Source organism: Sminthopsis crassicaudata, chromosome 1 (genome assembly GCF_048593235.1).
Source record: "Sminthopsis crassicaudata isolate SCR6 chromosome 1, ASM4859323v1, whole genome shotgun sequence".
NCBI lineage: Eukaryota > Metazoa > Chordata > Mammalia > Dasyuromorphia > Dasyuridae > Sminthopsis > Sminthopsis crassicaudata.
In genome coordinates, this window is record NC_133617.1 from 490,266,950 (window position 1) to 490,286,852 (window position 19,903).

General features: G+C 36.1%; 1 protein-coding gene across 1 annotated transcript in view; it reads right to left on the reverse strand.

Annotated features, from left to right (window-relative positions):
- Positions 1-3,246: 3,246 nt before the first annotated feature.
- PCSK5 (proprotein convertase subtilisin/kexin type 5) overlaps positions 3,247-19,903 on the reverse strand; it is a 626,478-nt gene continuing 609,821 nt past the window's right edge. The window contains 4 exon segments of the mRNA XM_074281408.1: positions 3,247-3,673; positions 8,005-8,191; positions 9,728-9,828; positions 17,857-18,074. Of these exon segments, the coding sequence (XP_074137509.1) occupies positions 3,264-3,673; positions 8,005-8,191; positions 9,728-9,828; positions 17,857-18,074 (916 nt within the window). The 3' untranslated portion in view covers positions 3,247-3,263.

Genomic DNA, 19,903 nt, shown 5'->3' on the forward strand with positions numbered 1-19,903 from the left:
TTATATTTCTAGTGTATCCATATCCATAATTCTGGGTTAATCAATTGATTGCATCCTCATTGTAGAGCAAAAGTCCCTCTAACATTCAGCATTTATTTCCTTTCTGTCCTCAAATTTACATTCATAATCTTGAACATCCCAACATATTATCCCTTTTTTCTCCGTGTATTACTAAGGCACACTGATTTATCAGAAAATTACCAAGATTTTTGCAAACAGAAGACAAAACAAAAATGTTTATTTTCCCCCAACGTGTTTTTATCTATTAAATACTTGTTTGCACATGGTTGCAAAGCAACCTGAATATAATGTGTTATTTCTGACAAGGAAGAGAAACATTAACTAAATGTTAATAGCGGATACAAACAGAAGATTCTCATTGTAAATTACAGCCACAATGTGTCCTCAGAATTCAAAGACCTTTTAAAAACTTTAAATAGTGTATCATAAATACCAATTCTTTTCAGGGGGATTGGGGTGGGGGGGGACAACTTCTAGTTGCCTGAGAGGAAGAGTGTCAGTGCTTTGAAAATATCAAGAACAAGAGACACTGTGCCAGCAATTTCGATAATGTTTATGACCTCAGAGGGGTCTACATTAGATGGGGAATAATCCACTCTGCAAGGTGACTGATTTGTTAATATTCTTTTATATTTAAATATTGGATTGGAAGAGAAACAGCAGAATTTTAAAAAGATTCTTATGGCTAAAGATTCAGTGTGGTATAAAGGATAGAATGCTGGCTCTGGCATCAGGAAAACCTTTAAGGCTTGCCTATGCCATATATTGACTGTTTGACCCTTAATATCTTAATGCTACAAGCAACTTGTCTAAAAATAGAAGTTGCAAAGTCGGTGTTGATCCACACTCTTAGAGGAAATTTGCTCATTTGAATTCCTTATACATATGAAATTGCAGGTGTGAAGCTCACCCCTTCTCCTCTTCCACCCAGTCGAGTACATTGTGTGTGTGTGTGGGTATGTGTGTGCATGGATGTGTATGGATGTATAAATAGCTGACAGGTTTTTTAAATATGGGTCCATGAACTTTTTTTTTTTCAATTAAAAGATATATATTTTTAAAATAACCATATTTTTATATAATTGATTTCCTTTGTAATCCTTTATATTTTATTTTATTCACTTAAAAACATTATTCTGAAAAGGGGCTCATAGGCTTCACTGAGCTGCCAAAGGAGTGTATCACCTAAAAAAAAAAAAAAGATTAAAAACCTAATATAGACTTTAAAATTAGCTATGTAAAAGAGGAGTCCATTAAAGGAACTTAGTAATTCCAAGAATTCTTTACCATAAATGTAAATAGTTACACTTTCCACTAAGAAGATGCTTGCTTTAAAGAAGATAATTCAAGTGTCATAAAAATACTGATGACAAGGGGCAGCTAGGTGGTGCAGTGGATAGAGGACCAGCCTAGAAGTCAGGAGGACCCCAGTTCAAATCTGGTCTCAGAGACTTAACATTTCCTAGCTGTGTGACCCTGGGCAACCCCAGGCTCAGGGGGGAAAAAATACTAATGACACATATGTATGTATATAGCACACACAGAGACATATTTTCACACACTATTTCCTTTCCTCCCACCTAGACCCCACTGCACACAAGGTGATTATCCAAAAATGGTTTATCCACTTCCTGATATTTGTATCTCTGCTTCTACCTCTAGGATGTTTTTACTTTTTTTAATGGGAAGAACAGTGGCACCATCTAGTTCTGACCACCATGTTTGAAATGTAGTTTTTCTTAGGGGAACAGTTTGATGGAAAGGCTAAATATTATTGCTACTGACATATCTGAAGCCAAGAGTTATGTCCACTCAAAATCTCTGTGTAGACTTCTAGTTTGACAAGAGACTCATTCCAAAATAAGCCAACATATAAAAAGGGCTTTAATTATATTTTATAGTAAAATTTTCTCACTTCATTGTTTATTTCAAGAAAGTCCTTTCTTTTTTAAAGAATTTTAAAATGGACTCAAATATATGTGACACAAGTGTGGATTCTAGAGACTCAAGTCTTTGCAAAAAAGTGTTAAGAAGAAGAGAGAGAGAGAGAGAGTGAGAAAGACAATTTGTAGTCTAAGAAATCAAATGCTGATTTTTTTCTTTAATCTTAAGACTAATTTTCAAATGTTCTATCAAGAGTCAGCAGATCTGAAAGCCTTTTTTGAAAAACTTCCCTGTTTTTGTAGGTAAAGCTGTTTTGAGGAGAAAGGATATCTTTTTTTTAAAAAATCACATCTGTTTGGGGGTTGGCATTGCCAATTATCTTGTATTTCTTGATATTTTTAGTTAGTTCTCTAGAATAAATAGTCTTGGTCCCTTGGAGAAAACAACCATACTAATAAAAGAGAGGCAGTTGAACCCCTTGGAAATCTCATAGTTTTCTTCTACCTATGCTCATTATTCCTTGTTTTCCCACCTTGCCATTTTTGATACTTTTGTTCCTAAACATTATTGTCAATCTATAGCATTTCAAAAAGTTTTTAAATCTAGGAAACTCTGTTATTCTCCTTTTATGTTGCTTCCTTAAATTTTGTGAGGATGTAAGCAATAGCTGACAACTTCAGCAATAAATCTCCACCCCTTGTGGCAAGTGCCAAATGCCAACCTGTGTTATGTGCATGTGAGATAAAGAGAGACAGAGACAGAGAGACAGACAGTTGCACAAATTGAGACACAGGGAGGAAGAGAGAGGGGAGGAAGGAAGGGAGAGAAGGAGAGAATGTGTTTTGGGGTGTTTATGATGAAAAGAAGAGAGTGAATTTTTTGTTAATTTTCACAATTTAACTTAAGGACAAAATTAAAAGTAAACAGTTGTGTTGGGTTTTTTTGTTTGTTTGTTTGTTTGAAAGTCAGGAAATAAATTAACACTATGTCATGAAGTTTTAGAAAGTCCCCAAAGCTATTCCCAATTCCTTTGTGTATTGTGGAAAAGTGAAGTCTGTGGGGATGTTTGATCACATGCAACTAGTAGAAAACTCATTTATTTTAACTCTGGATGATTACTTAAGTGAGGGTAGTGATGCCTTGATATATTGCCTAGGGAAAGGACCTATTAATTTTTGGTTTTTTTTCCCCTTGGATTCTGAATGAATATGGAATGATATTACAGCTTAAATACTCAGTGAAATAGAAAAATATTTGAGAATTTCCACAAAACCTGAGTTGGAGTTGTTAGCAATAAAATACTCTCCAAAATTAATAATTAGGAATGGAAAAAAATAACTCTATCAATATACTCAAATTTACTTAAATGAGTAGCTTTCATCATCATATTCCAACTCATCTTCATCATCATCATCCAGCAGACCATACTTAAATTTCCTATAGACTGTGCCATCTTGACCCATATAGACAATGTCATCATCTTCATCTTCATCATAGTCCCGATCTCTGTATTCAATAACTTGGTCCTCCTGGAAGTTGGTGCTCTCTCGATAGCTGCTTTTATAGGAAGAGAAGGTCTTGTTTTGCTCTGACAGTTTCTCATATCCAGCCTTGTGAGTCTTTTGGGATTTGGCCTTGGACCTTCTCCAGACACAGATTGTGACCCCAAAAAGGAGGATCAGCATGATAGAGGAAGTAATGAGCAGACCTGTCCGCTTTGTATTCTCAGTCTTGGACTTAATCACACCAGCTCGAAAGCTGCATTCCTCTGGAGGAAGATGGAACCAAAAGAAAGCAAGAAAAGAAGAAAGAGGGAGAATAAGGTTAGCTGTTTAGAAATTCCAAATGTTAGAGGAACTATTACTCTAGTTCCCAAGTAGGAAACATCTTGGAATACCTAAAGAATTATTTGGGGCCACAAGGATCCTCCCAATATCCCATACTATTTGGGGTTAACTCAAAAAGACTTCTAAATAGTTCCCTAAGCTCTTCTCCCAAATTTCCTTTCCCTCATGGAAAATATTAGGAAAGTCTATTCATGTTCCCAATTCTTAATTACTTGGCATATAAAGCCATCCATAGTCTAGTTCCTACTTACCTTTCTGGTCTTCTTTCATACTTTGCTCACGTAAGATTTAAATTATGACTTGTGGTGGGAATAAGGATTATATTTTTAAATTTTCTTTTTGCTCTCTGGTCTCATAATGTTCAGAAATGAAGGTCAACAAAGGATTATTTTCTTATTCCTAGATGAATGGACACTACCACAGGTAACTAAGGGAAGACTAAGGCAACAAAAGATAAATCTTGGTCTTTCCTTCACCTGGAAGGTTGTAATTTGGAGTCAGTTGCAAGGTGATTTTTGGGAACCTTATAGTCATCCAAGTGAAATAGACTAATATGGGATAGAGAAAAGAGTTATACTTTAGGAAGGAAAGAGGGAAGGATACTTGGGGAAATTAAAAAACATTAAAACATTAAAAAAAAGATGTCAAAACAAGTTAATTTATAATTTATAATTTTGTTATATATATATCAAGAGGTTTTTGGCTGCTAGGTCATTCAGTTGACATTATGAGCTTGAAGTTACCTAATATACCTGAAGCTAAATGGTACAGTATGCCTTGGTCTTGGAGTCAGGAAGATCTGAGTTCAAATTTTACCTCAGACACTTAATAGCTATATGTTCCTGGGCAAGTTTAACTTCTATCTGCCTCAGTTTTCTCATCTGTAAAGTAAGGATAGTAACAGCATCTATCTCCCAGGTTATTATAAGAATCAAATAAAACAATATTTGTAGAGCATTTGGTACAATGCTTGACATATTTGTTGTTTAGTTGTGTCTGACTCTTCCTGACCCCATGTATTTAATGTCCATGAGGTTTCCAGCTAGTGTCTGAAACTAGGTTTGAATTCCTGGCCCAGTGTTCTATCCACTAAGTCACCTAACTGTTTCCTAGGCAAGCAGAGCTAAGTGTCTAAGGTTGGATTTGAACTCAGATTTTTCTGTTTCCATGCCAAGTGTTCTATTCACTGAGCCATTTAGCTGCCCTAGCTATCTGTGCCTGGCACATAATTATGTGATGATGGCAGTGGTCTGAGGATCCCCAGGCTGGGTTACACTACATGGGGGAAGTTACCACCACATCAATAGTAGGTTTTTAGTAAAATTTAAATTAAAAATATTTTTTCATATGAACTCTTTTCTAGTCTACCTCCTCCACCCTTTCTATCATTGCAACTAAGATATGGCTATCTTTATCGAGTAATAATTCTAATAATCATGTGACATTGTAGATTTACAAATTGTGTTACATAAGTAACTCATTTGGTTTTTGAAGGTCTTGTTCTCTCAAGCCAGAATTTTATTCACAATTAAAGCTTCAGAGATTTGTGATTCCAACTGTTGTGCCACAGTTCTCTTTTGATGTTCTGACCCAGTTTCCCTAATTGTCCTATTCAGTTATTCTGCCTCAGGTTATAACCATTAATGTTAGAATAAAGGTTTATATCTTCGACCGTAGGCTACCCTTATTCCCTCTTAATATTTGTTGGGATAAAGGTCTTTATACATTTTAGACATCATTAGAATATCAGGAGCCCCTCTGGTACCTCCCTCCATCATGTCATCCTAAGTGCCTCCCCCCATTAGGTCTTCCCCATTCAGGTATCTCTCCCATTGTCATTATTCTTGTTACCCTATAAAAGAGTCTTGCAATTTGACATTCAGAGCTGGATTCTTTGAGATGATAGTCTCATTCAGCCCTGGGACCAACCATTTGGTCCCAGTAAATCATTCCATTTAATAAATTCTGTATTGAATACTCTCTAATATCTGTCTTGCTCAGTTTCTCCGGCATTACACAACAAGCCTTAATAGTTTTCTTTCCCTTCCCTTGTTAGTCTATTTCTCTTAGGGTACTATCCCTTATTTTACAAAGGAAAATGGGGTCAACACAAATTGTCTTGCAATTCATCCCAAAGTACACTGTATCCGGATGAGCATCTTGGTAAAGTATGTACTAGTGGTTAATAGAAATTCATTAGGATTTCAGATAATAGCCTCACAAAATTTGCTGAAGTTCTAAACGATGCTAGTAATAAAAGTGAAACACTTAGCTGGCATGTGCTCACTGACATATGACAAGAAAAGACCTTGGTTTTTGGTTCATCAGGAACATTGATATTATAAGGGCAATTATTCTTAATTGACACATAGAAATGTAAGGGCAGTCAGGGAGATATAAGTATATGAGGAGATGAGGAAACCATCTGGTTGTTGGGGTAGGTATGGGCTAAAGAGAAGTTGGCAGGGAGTTGGAGAAGTGAAAGAGAAGAAGGAAGGATTAATGTTTGGAATTGCATATAGATGCTATTATTAAGCTTCTTCAATAAATAAGGTTTTAGCTAAATTCTGGAGATATAAAACAAATACAAGTACAAAACACAATGAAATGCATTCCAAGTAAATATAAAACAAACAAACAAAATCATTCCAGATTACTCCCCTCTCCTTGGAGGTGAGGATGGAGCAGGAATTCAAGATAAAAACAAAGAAGCAAATGCAAAATATAGGGATAAGGATCAAAAGATGGGGGGTGGGAGGGTGGGGAAGGGAGAAGACATGTGCTTTCACTGTCATAGGAAGAAATTCCCTTTATCAATGTAGGTCAATACCTCCTTTGCCTAGAACATTGAAAGGATCTGAGATCACAAATAAAAAGAGAACATAAATATAATTTTGAGTGAGAGAGAGCACTGATAGTTGGGGGAATCAGGAACTACTCCTCTCCCTGCTCCCACTATAAGAAGTGGAACATGAGATATGCTCTGAATGAAGTTATTGTGGGAATTGAAGGGGAAGATGTAATGTATTCCACATATTGGGGCAGTCTGTGCAAAGCTTTGGATCAAAGAGATAGACTATTTTGTACATGAAAAAAAAAATTAATACAAGACTAACTTTGTCTTTCTTATCTACCAATGGTAGAAATTTAACAAGTATTTTGGTCGTACAATGGTAAACCTGAGGCCTAAGCAAAGTAATGCTTGGCAAAGATATATTTACCTCCAATCTATTGGCAGGAGAAATGTCACTTGAGGCTTTCCTGAATGTTTAATTGATATGGTTATTGTAAGAGGCTAAAGACAAAGGACTAGTTGTGGGGTCGAGAGGCAGTGCTGAAATTTCCTCTGCAGATGAAGATTTGCACTTTTCCTGCAAACTATGGTCTGTTTTGCTTGAGGGTTCTGAAAGATTAGGTGACTTGCCCAGAGTCATACAGCTAGTTTGTGTCATTCAGTCAACACAGATCTTTCTGACTTCAAGGTTAATCTTTTCTTCCTGGGCTCCTATAGACATCATCCATTGATATCATTAATTAGCTCCATTGAAAACATGACTAGGTAAAACAATTCAATTTATTATAGAGGAATACCTCTGGCAATCAGTGAATGGTTTCACAGTAATCTCTGACAGTATTAAGGAACAATGTTGGTCTTTCATTATATAGTCCTATCTCAACAATGGCTGTGAGGTCACTTAGTGTAGAGAACATTGGGTCTGGAGTCAGGAAGACTGTATGATCCTAGGCAAGTCATTTAACCTGTTTCAGTTTTCTATCAAATGAATTGGAGAAAGAAATGGCAAATCCCTCTAGTTTCTTTACTGAGACAATCTCAAAAGGCTCAATGAAGAATCAGACATAACTGAAAAAAATTAAGCAACAACATCCCGACATTAAGACTATATTGGGGGGGCAGCTAGGTGGCGCAGTAGATAGAGCACCAGTCCTGAATTCAGGAGGACCCGAGTTCAAATGTGGTCTCAGACACTTAACACTTCCTAGCTGTGTGACCCTGGGCAAGTCACTTAACCCCAGCCTTAGGGGAAAAAAAATTAAAAAAAAAAAAAAAAAAAAAAAAGACTATATTGGCATTGCTCCCTGAATTGAACAAAAGAACAACAACAAAAAAAAAGAAACACAAAATGAAATCTTTAGTCAAGGAGATTATTGCCACCTCTTCCATTTTCATTCTTCATCCTTATCCTGTGCAATGCACTTTACCTATCCATATTGTGTATTTTCTTGTACTCACCTGTAGTCTCTTGGCAGTCACAGCAATCCTGAACATCTGTGGAATTTGAGCTGCTGCAGCAGTGGATACAGCGACCATCCTCTATATAGAGCATCATGTTAGTTGGGCACATGGTGCAGTTTTGGGGGCCTGGGCCCTTACATTCAATACAGCTCTCATGGCATTTATCACATTCAAAATTTTCTCCCTGAAAATAATCACCAAGAAATTAATTTTTAAAAACTTCTTGGGGGAGGGGCAACTAGGTATGCAGTGCATAGATTACCAGCCCTTGAAGTCAGGAGGACCTGAGATTCTATGCACAGAGACATTGAAGCTTTGTATTATTTATAAATCTGTGTCACAAAGTCTGCAAAAGTTGCAGTTGTCTTTGATAACATTTCCTTTGTTTGTTGAACATGTCTTGATCAGAGATTGTGAAACCTTTCAGTCAAGGAGCAAGGGACACTAGCTCTTCTTGTTTCTTCTGAGATAGGGCAGTAAAGTGAAGAGAGACAGTCTTGGAGTCAGACGCAGCTGAGTTCAAGCCTTGTTTGTGATATTTACTATAAATTATTGTGATAGAGATACTTCCTAAAGTCAACTCCTGAGCAACATTCGTTAAACAATAAGTTCCCACTCAGAAAGAAGTCTAGTGTCACTGAGTAGAGTTCTTCCTGTATACTTCTCGGCAGTTAGCTACCAAATACTGTAGATTTCCTCCCTCTATAACCTCCACAACCTGTCCTCTCCACTCACAATGCCATCATCCCAGTTCAAAGCTTCACTACCACTCACTCGTATTATTATTAAATCCTAAGTGATTCTTCTGCTTTTAATCTGCTGTGTCCTTTTCTGTTCTACAGCCATTATTTCAGAGTTTACAAAATCCTTCTTAAAAATAAACATGGGTTAAGGAGCTGAGCTGTGGTCATGTCTTGGGAAGGCTATGAGGCTCCACTTAGATTCAACAGATATTTAAAACATTTTTATAATGATTATTTTTCAGGCTGATTTATTCTAGTCTGACTAACCTGAGCATTTCAATATGGAAAGTGGAGAAGTGAAAAGCTAAGAAGCTTGTAGAGGCTTAAATTTGACCTCATAATTTTGTGTGCGTACTTTGCTAAAAGAACACAAATTATATGAAAGCAGAGATTGTGTGTGTGTATATGTGTGTGTGTGTGTGTGTGTGTGTGTGTGTGTGTTTGTTTAATTTTTGTAGCCTCAGGAGTTGAGATAGTGTAGTAAGTGAAGATTTAGTTATGGACTCAGGAAAAGCTGGGTTCAGGTCCTTTCTCTTGACATATACTATCTGTATGCAATTTACTTAAACTTTTATTGCCCCAGACAAGGTCTTGATCTGCATTGGTAAAGGGAGTTTCTTTCCTGGAATCATAGGAACAATTCAAAATACTACACATAGGACTTAACAAGAGTGCGCTCGCTCTCTCTCTCTCTCTCTCTCTCTCTTTCTCTCTCTCTCTCTCTCTCTCCCCTCCTTTGTCTCCCTCCCTCCTCATTTTCTCTGTTTTCCCCCCTCTTTCTCCCTCCTTCTCCACCTCCCCTCCCAGCAATTGGATTAAATGACTTGCTCAGAGTCACACAGCTAATAAGGATCTGAGGCCATATTTGAATACATGTCTATCTGCTATGATACCTAGGTACCCCTGCAGGGTCCCTCATATCTCTCCAGAGAGAATGGGAAAACAAACAAACAAAGAAGTAACAAAGTATGTAATACCTCGCCTACTCTGTATTCTCCAATAAGACAATCTGAGCTGCAAATTCCTCCTAACAGATGGTAGTTCCACATGCAGGATAAACAGTTCAAAGGTCCCTTTCCTAAAAGAAAAGGGAGAAAAAAGACTTGCTTGTAAATATATCCATTCATATCTTTGGTTATGACAAATTCTTATTTTCCTACAAACTCCTTTCAGTTTCCATTTATTATCTCCAACACAATAATGAGGATCCATGTCCTTCCCATTCCTCCACTAATTTAAAATACCCGGAGAGTCTGGAGAGTCATTTATCTAAAGATTGGTAGTTTATAAACTACAAAAGTGGAAAAGTGCTTATCACCTAAATCACCAAAAAAAAAAAAAAAAGTTAAAATTTAAAAATTTATCTTCCCCCTTACCCTTAAAGTATTGTACCTTTTTTTACATACATACAGAGAATTACCATTTAGAGATTATCAGATTGGGTGAAGCACATTTTGAGTTATAAGCTTTGTCATTAATTCCTTTCACTTTGGATAAATCATTTAATTTCTCTATGCCTTAATTTTTCTTTTACTGAAAATGAAGACATCAAACTATTCATCTAAGTACCTTTAGGGATTTCTCATTCTTTAGTTTTCTTATAAAGTGTTACAATTTAAAAAGGAGTCTTAAGTAGAAGACCTGAGTTCAGAGGTTTCCTTTGTCACTATCTGAATAATGTTGGGCAAGTCTTAATCTCTGGCCCTCAGTTTCCCACTCTGTAAAATAAAGATCTTCAATTAGATTACCTCTAAGGGCTCCTTCCTGTCTGTATATTTGTGATGATATAGGAATGTTTTTTTTGTTTTGTTTTTGTTTTTGTTTTTGTTTTTTCTAACAGGCAGAGTTTTTGGCTACAGAACTCATAGCGAAGAATTCATTAAAGCAAATACAATGCCATGGAAGGGAACAGATATAAATCAGTGCAGAAATTACACATATAGATCAAACCATGGATCTTTGAACTATCAAAGGATTGAAATACTAAGATGACAGGAACAAATAATGACAAATGTTAGAGGGGATGTGGGGAAATTGGGACACTAATACATTGCTGGTGGAGTTGCGAAAGAATCCAGCCATTCTGGAGAGCAATCTGGAATTATGCCCAAAAAGTTATCAAACTGTGCATACCCTTTGACCCAGCAGCGCTACTACTGGGATTATATCCCAAAGAAATACTAAAGAGCGGAAAGAGACATATATGTGCCAAAATGTTTGTGGCAGCTCTTTTTGTTGTAGCTAGAAACTGGAAGATGAAAGGATGTCCATCAGTTGGAGAATGGTTGGGTAAATTGTGGTATATGAAAGTTATGGAATATTATTGCTCAGTAAGAAATGACCAGCAGGAGGAATACAGAGAGGGTTGGAGAGACTTAAATCAACTGATGCTGAGTGAAATGAGCAGAACCAGAAGATCACTGTACACTTCAACAACAATACTGTATGAGGATGTATTCTGATGGAAGTGGAAATCTTCAACATAAAGAAGATCCAACTCACTTCCAGTTGATCAATGATGGACAGAGGTAGATACACCCAGAGAAGAAACACTGGGAGGGGAATGTAAATTGTTAGCACTAATATCTGTCTGCCCAGGTTGCATGTACCTTCGGATTCTAATGTTTATTGTGCAACAAGAAAATGATATTCACACACATGTATTGTACTTAGACTATATTGTAACACATGTAAAATGTATGGTATTGCCTGTCGTCGGGGGGAGGGAATAAGGGAGGGGGGGTAATTTGGAAAAATGAATACAAGGGATAATATTATAAAATATATATATATATATATAATAAAAAAAATTAAAAAAAAAAAAAAAAAAAGGATTGAAATAAGTATGAAGTTATTGTTCCCTAGGTGTGTCTACTCTCCCCTCTCTAAACAGAGCACCTCACCCTTCCCTTGATGTGAGAAATCACTGCCAGGAATGCAAGGGGAACGTGTTCCTGACATCCTGCATTTAGAACTCAAAATCATAGTCACAGTGCAATCAAGCATGATCTGATGCAAGCTACTCCTAGTACTTAACAGTACTCTAAGTCTTGTCTATTAAACAGACTTTTGTAGGCTGGTCTGGAAACCTAACCAGAAATTATAGCATTGTATCTATGCTATGTTTCAAATAGCCAAAGTGTCTAAAGGTAGTCCATTAAGGCTTAGACTGGAGAAGAGAATTTAAAAAAAAAAATCTGAATAATATTTTATTTTTCCAAATACATGTAAAGATAGCTTTCAACATTCATTTTCATAAGATTTTGAGTTCCAATTTTTTTCTCTCTCCCTTAGTCAACAAGCAATCTAATATAAGTTATAGACGTGCAATAACTTTAAACATATTTTCATATTAGTCATGTTGTGAAAGAAAAATCAGAACAAAAGGGAAAAACATAAGGAAGAAAAACAAACAAAAATGATGAAAATGGGATGCTTTGATCCACATTTGAGTCTCCATAACTCTCTCTCTGGATGAGGATGGCAGAGAAGAGAAGAATGAAGGGACTATGTCTGCTATCTGAAAAGTATTTAAAGGGTAATTATATGGAAGAGGGATTAAGGGTTCCAGAAAATGAAAGTAGGAATAGTGAGTGGAAAATCTAGATCTGATGTCAGGAAAGCCCTCTTATCCTTTAGAACTTTTAAAGATGAGACAAATGGGTTCCTTCTCATAGAAAGTATTCAGGCAAAGTCTGGGAGACCAAGACTTGCTGTATATATTTCAGGGAAATTCTTTTGGGTATGATTGGAGCTCTGAGGTCCCTCCAACAATTACATTTAAAATTCTGTGGTAAATTTGGGGTACTGTTTACCCCACATTGTCCTCTTGTCTAAATTCAAATTTTATTCCAAATAACTTTTTCATCCAAAATTCAGGAATACCAATTGTATTTTCTGGACTTTGATTCTTTTCCCTTTCTGTTTCATTCTTAAAACTTTTTTTTTTTTTTTTTTTTTTTGTTGGGAGACTTGGTCTCCCTATTTCATTTAAGTTGAAGGTCCATCAGTCTTAAGGTCTCATCTTCAAAATATACAGAGAATTGACTCTAATTTATAAGAAATCAAGCCATTCTCCAATTGATAAATGGTCAAAGGAGATGAACAGACAATTTTCAGATGATGAAATTGAAACTATTTCCACTCATATGAAAGAGTGTTCCAAATCACTATTGATCAGAGTAATGCAAATTAAGACAACTCTGAGACACCACTACACACCTGTCAGATTGGGTAAGATGACGGGAACAAATAACAATGAATGTTGGAGGGGATGTGGGAAAACTGGGACACTGATGCATTGTTGGTGGAATTGTGAAAGAATCCAACCATTCTGGAGAGAAATCTGGAATTATGTCCAAAAAGTTATCAAACTGTTCATACCCTTTAATCCAGCAGTGCTACTACTGGGCTTATATCCCAAGGAAATACTAAAGAAGGGAAAGGGACCTGTATGTGCCAAAATGTTTGTGGCAGCCCTTTTTGTAGTGGCTAAAACTGGAAAATGAACGGATGCCCAACAATTGGAGAATGGTTGGGTAAATTAAGGTATATGAATGTTACTGAATATTATTGTTCTGTAAGAAATGACTAGCAGGATGAATACAGAGAGGTTTGGAGAGACTTACATCAACTGATGCTGAGTGAAATGAGCAGAACTAGGAGATCATTATACACTTCAACAACAATACTGTATGAGGATGTATTCTGATGGAAGTGGATATCTTCAACATAAAGAAGATCTAATGCAGTTCCAATTGATCAATGATGGACAGAATCAGCTATACCCAGAGAAGAAATACTGGGAAATGAGTGTAAGCTGTTTGCATTTTTGTTTTTCTTCCCAGGTTATTTTTACTTCTGAATCCAATTCTTCCTTTGCAACAACAACAACAACAAAATTTGGTTCTGCACATATATATTGTACTTAGGATATACTATAAGATATTTAATATGTATGGGAATGCCTGCCATCTAGGGGAGGGGGTGGAGGGAAGGAGAGGAAAATTCAGAACAGAAGGGAGTACAAGGGATAATATTGTAAAGAATTACCTATACATATGTACTGTCAAAAATGTTATAATTATAAAATTAGTAAAAAAAAAAAAAAAAAAAAGAAAGTCCATCAGTCACTTATGGACTCTTTCCCACTGTTGATTGGCAGAGAAGTTTTGACCTGTTTTCTTTCCCTTCTCAGTTGGTTCTCCAATCCTGAAGATTCATCAGTGTAGAGTGTTATCAGACTTAGTGAGGATATCTGTTCTTGAGGGATCCACTAGCCTTGGCTTTTCAGATAGATTACAGAACTGTTCTACAATGCTATACCAATCTCCAGTCTCAATTGCATAAAATCTGAATATCATAATTGTCCTCTTACTGCATTCTTTGCCAAGGCACTCATATCCATACTGGTTACTCTTTCCCCTCTAGGTTTTTAACATAAAATGTTTACATTCAATTTACTTAATATCACTTGAAAGAGAAATCTTCTTAATTATTTTAGTATATTTGAAATATTATGGACTTGGATTTAGGAGAGCCACATTCAAATCCTTTTCTGATACTTGCTGGCTGTGTAACATTGGGCAAGTTATTTAAACTCTGAGCTTTAGTCTGTAAAATCATTATAATAATAGTTATACTACCAATCTTAAAGGTTCATACCAGGAAAAATGCTTTATAAAACTTAAAGCATCATATGAATGATAGTTATTATTAATAGTGTCTTACATTTAAATAGCACTTTAAATCTCCCGTCTGGTGTCTAATTTTATCATTATAATTCTGTTATGTAAATAGGGTAGGTATTGGTAAAAATGGGGAGTGATCTTTAATCCATCTTTTTTAAACTGAATTATTATCCTCATTTGACGTTCCATAAACTTGATGCATGAAGAGCTAAATGACAGCTGAAGTCACGTAGCTAAGAATTAATGGGATGTGACACCTATCTTGAAATTTGTCAATGTATCTTAATTGAAACCAGATTTTCTGATGGCCAGCTCAGCATATTTTCCACTAGTACTTTGCTTAGCACATAATAAGCACTTAATAAATGCCTTTATCTATCTATCTAGATCATGCTGCATTTCATTCCAGCAGAATATAATCTCCTTGAGGGCAAAGTTTATTTTATTTCTGTCTTTGTGTACCCAGTTCCCAACATAATGCCAGGCACATAATAGCTGCTCTAATAATTGAAAGGTAGAGATAATAACCAAGCAGTTCTGAAGTGGATGCATTATTTTTCCATTGATTATTTTTTATTTTGTTCATTTATTTTTGGTGGGAGTAAGTAATTTGCCTAGGATAGCGCAGTTAGTAAGTGTTTAAGTGTCTGAGACCAGATTTGAACTCTAGGACTGGTGCTCTCTCCATGTACTATCTAACTGCCCTTGTGAATTCATTTTCTTAAGGCATTGATTCATATCACTGTTTCTAGGTTGCTAAGTTTCTAAGTTGTTTCTAGGTTTCTAAGTAGTAGTCCAATTGTCCTAACCTTTTTCTTCCAGAAGGTTATTTGTTCTCTTTTGGAAGAAGAGAGGAATAAGCCTATGAATGAAAATGTGAATTTCATTCCCATATGTGGCTCTTTTTATCTATATTTTTGAGGTTTGAGGAAGTGTCAGCTCTAACACCTTCCCATGTCTGAAACAGGTGCTGGATTCCTAGGGTATACTCTGGTTAGAATGTACTCTTGGGTAAGCTATGTGGGATGAAAACATCAGTCTATTCTCGTGCCGACAGGCTGACAATCTCTTTATTACATGATGTGATCAATGTTAATTCTTCCCTGTGTTCTCATCTCCCCATGGGGCTACCCTTTCAAGCTAGTCCAGTGCTCTGCTTAGATCAGCTCTACGGGCAATTTGAAGAAAGATGAAAAATGAACTCTCCAAGGAGAGCTTTTTCAAGGACTTCTTGTTCCATTTTATTTTGAAGTTTCAGGTATCAAATAAGGCCTTGGGCTTAGCAAAGAGGGATTTGGATGTAATTTCAGAAGATCAAGAGCTAAGATTCTTGCCAGATCTGATTGAATACTGGAAACACACACTCACAACACAAAATCCTAAGAAATTAGAAGATATCTAGAAGCCAGGTGATTTGTTGACCATGAATGCTTAGTAGGGACAATTGAAGGATGTGACAAGTATAAGAAGTTATCGCTGTACCTGCTTATTTAATGGCAAATATTTTTTGAGGGGACGGTTGACCTTAAATTAGTAAATTTATGAGGTCTTGGTGGAATTCTAGGTATATCTCCATATCTATATACATATGTATGTATGTATGTATTATGCTTGTTGCTTTGTGTTACTCATATTTTTATCAAGTCAATGAAAATCAACAAGCATTTAATAATCCTCATTATGAAATAGACACTGGGCTAAGGATACAAAGAAAGACAAAAAATGGTCTCAGCCCTCAAAGACCTCACCTTATGAGGAAGGCAATAAGATGTGTGTGTGTGTGTGTGTGTGTGTGTGTGTGTGTGTGTGTGTGTGTGTGTATAAATGTATGCATGTGGGGGTAATTGATAGGTACTTCCTGAAATTGAAGGGACTTGAGAACATTGAAAAATGGACAGAATTTGAAAACCCAAGGAGGGAAAACAATATTCTAGGGTGAGAGAACCAGTTAGTACAAAAACTTGGCAGTAGGAAATGAGATACTAAATGGGAGATTTAAAGTGTTATTTAAATGTAAAATGTTACTATTATTAATAATAATAATTCAGATTTATATGTCACTTTAAGTTCTACAAAGTATTTTTTCTGCCATGAACCTTTGAGACTAGTTTAGAATTTAAATGATTTGCTGATAATTATACACCTAGCCAGTATCAGAAGAGGATTTGAATTTAGGTCTCCTAAATTTAAGTCTAGAATCTTTCATAGTTAATTGATGATGGCAATGAGTTGATGATAGTCTCCCATCTAGTAAGTATCTCAGAAACAGGCATCAATAGAATGATTCCTGAAATCAAAAATATCATAGTTTTCATTAGACCACACCTCCTGTCATGATGAGATTAATGAGAAACTAGGGTTGGTGGGCTTGATTATGAAGGTGCACAGAAACATTTCTAGAATGTCAGAGTCACATGGCACTTTGGAGATTATCTCATTTTATGGATAAGGAAATGATCTCAAATTTGCCTAAGAGTCCTGTGATGAGTTAATAGTAGTGTTGGCATCCAGGTCTTTGATTTAATTAGAAATTCTTTCTACTACTGAGTCACTCTAGCATTTTAGTTCAGCAATTTCTGTTGAGTCCCTATTTCCACCAGGATTAAGTGTAATATTCTCTGGTTTTCAAAGTCTTCATGACCTGGCCTCCCTTCAACCTTTTCAGTCTTCTTGTACCTTAAATCCCACTATGTACTCTCATACTCAGCGAAACTGGCCTCTTTGCTGTTTCTTGCTGTCTGGGCACATATCTGAGTACATCTCCCAGCCAGTTTTTGTTTGTCCTCTGTGCTAGAATGCTCTCCCTCTACTTTACCTCTTGGCTTTCCTGACTTTCTTCAAGTTTAAATCCCATCTTCTACAAGAAGCCTTTTCTAATCACTTTTAGTGACAGTTATTATCTCTAGTAATTATCACCAATTCAACAAGGAGTTATTTTGCTTGTATCTGAGACCTGTTAAAGACCTTAACTTAAAAAGACCAAGGTCTCCCATTGTACCCAGGGCCATCTCCAGTCATCCTGATCTACATCTTGTCACTGGACCCAGATGGCTCTGGAGTAGGAAGTGAGGCAGGTGACCTTGCACAGCTCTCATTGAAATCCAATTCACTTGCCTGTCATACCATCACCTCCCTGATGTCATGATCCTCTTCAAGAACTAAGGACAAACACAATCTTGTTTGTTATATAATTGCTTGCTTGCCACCACCCCCATTAGACCGAAAGCTTCTTAAGAAGGGGGATTACCTTTTGCCACTTTGTCTCTAGCACTTGGCACGGTGCATGGCACATAATAGGCACTTAATAAAAACTACTTGTCTGGCTACCAAATTTGGTCTTGATGCAGGAGGTGACAAGAAGTCTTGCTAACTCTTGCATGCATATTATAAATTACATTCAGAGATCATTTTCCCACCTTTACACTCATTACAGGTGGGATAACATCTCTCACAGGTATGTGTCCTGTTTTCAATGTAGTGGTGTTCAGGGCAGGTGCGGTGACACTCTCCTTTGGAGTGGAGCAGGAAGAAATACTTGTGACAAGATAGGCAGTCTGTGGAATGAGGGCCCCGGCATTCTCGGCAGTCTTGGTGACATTTTTCACATAGTCTACTGGAATTATCCGCATAATATCTGAAATTAAGGAGAAAACAATGACTTTCAAAGAACTTCATGGCTATTAGGAACATCCCTTTCTTACCTTTTTTTTTTTTTTTTTTTTAAATCACAACTTAATCAGTTTTATCTTCACATTTTGTTATTGGTTTCCCCAGTAGTAGGGAATAGCCAAATTTTCACCTTAAAGGCTGGATTTTTCCATTTCTTGATTAATAAGTTCTTCCCTTTTGACAGTTTTTTTGGTAGCTTCCTTCCCTCCTTTCATTTTCATTTTTTTATTCTTTTAACAGAGCTTAATCTGACAGACAGATTCTCCATTTTAGACACTGACCTTGAGCCATATTAAAAATGGAAAAGGAAATGGAGAAAATTGTGAATGGACCTCTGAGTTATTTTTCTAATTATTATACAATAAAATTCTCTCAACATGGGTGGGGACATTTCAGAAGATGAGGATTTCAATATTAACAGATGGATTCCTATGAAAGAGCAACAAAAACATATTTTTAAGACTCTCACAGAAAATTGCAAATTTACTCTGATGCTAACCCACCATGTGAATTTGGAAACTATTATATTTTTTTGGTGGGGTACCAATGCAGTTTTTCTAGATAACATGAAAGTAAGGGAATTATTAGCTAGAATGGACCTTGAGATCATCTGGTTTATCTCAGTCTCAGGGATAGATGATGGCATGTAGGACACAAAGTTCACTCTTGGACAAGCAAAAGTCTTTTCCACCTGGATTAATCAGAACAAAATGGGCAAATACCCTCAAATCAACTTTAGTTAATTATGCGAAATGAATATATTAATTAAGTTAATTCAGTTTGTGGGAGGGGGTATTAGTTGTCTGGTAGCTTCTACTTTGGGAGGCAGGATACATATAATATTTTTACAATCTTGAATTTCAGTGCCCCAGACAAAGTCCTAGAAGTTTGTTCTTAGTTTTGCTTCTGACAGAATATGCACATAAACATCTTGGAAATAGGAGAGTTTATGCTAGATTTCAAATACAATAAAAATACCAGCAAAGAGAAATTTTTAGTTTAGTTTTAGTTTTAGTTTATTCCCTTCTTAATAGTCAAGAAGAGCATCAATAGACTAAAAAAGAGGAGCTCATCAAGACTTTATCCAAGAAGAAGATTAAGAAATGATTCTCCTTTGTACATAGTACCCTTCTATTTGACTCATACAACAAAACTTGACAGATTAATTTAAAAATAGTCAAGATGAAAGGGAACATTCTTACAACTCAAGGTATTTCTCTATTTATTATGTAGATATATTGTATAAGTTGCTCCACACAGACTCTACTAATGTCATTTTAGCAATAAGGTTAAGTTCCCAGTGGACTTAGACAATGTGAATCATTTTGTCATTTTAAATAGATTGCTGAGGGCTTCTTCATGTCACTCAATCAAGACAAATCTACAATATGTTTGAAAAGTACAATGATTAAAAAGAATGATCAAAGACAGTAAAAATGATGAAAGAAAGGCACATGCAAGGATTATTACCACACAGCCCCCAAAGTATTTGGTATTTATTTTGTATGAAAGGAAATATATGTAATGGACCTGTGTTCAAAAATATAAAAAAAGATAAAGTTACAGAAAAGTTGCTAATCAGTATCGGCAGAAGCTTCTTTATTGATAGTCCCTTATAGAAATGAGATCATGAGTCCAGTCCCTATCTATTTCATATACACTTATACATACATGTTGCCATATTGTTTTGTTCCACCCCTTCCACCTCCCAACTCCCAATCCACCAAGGGTAGACTATTTCATTTCTGTCTTTCTAACACAAGCATTTAGCACAATGCCTGGCACCTCATAATC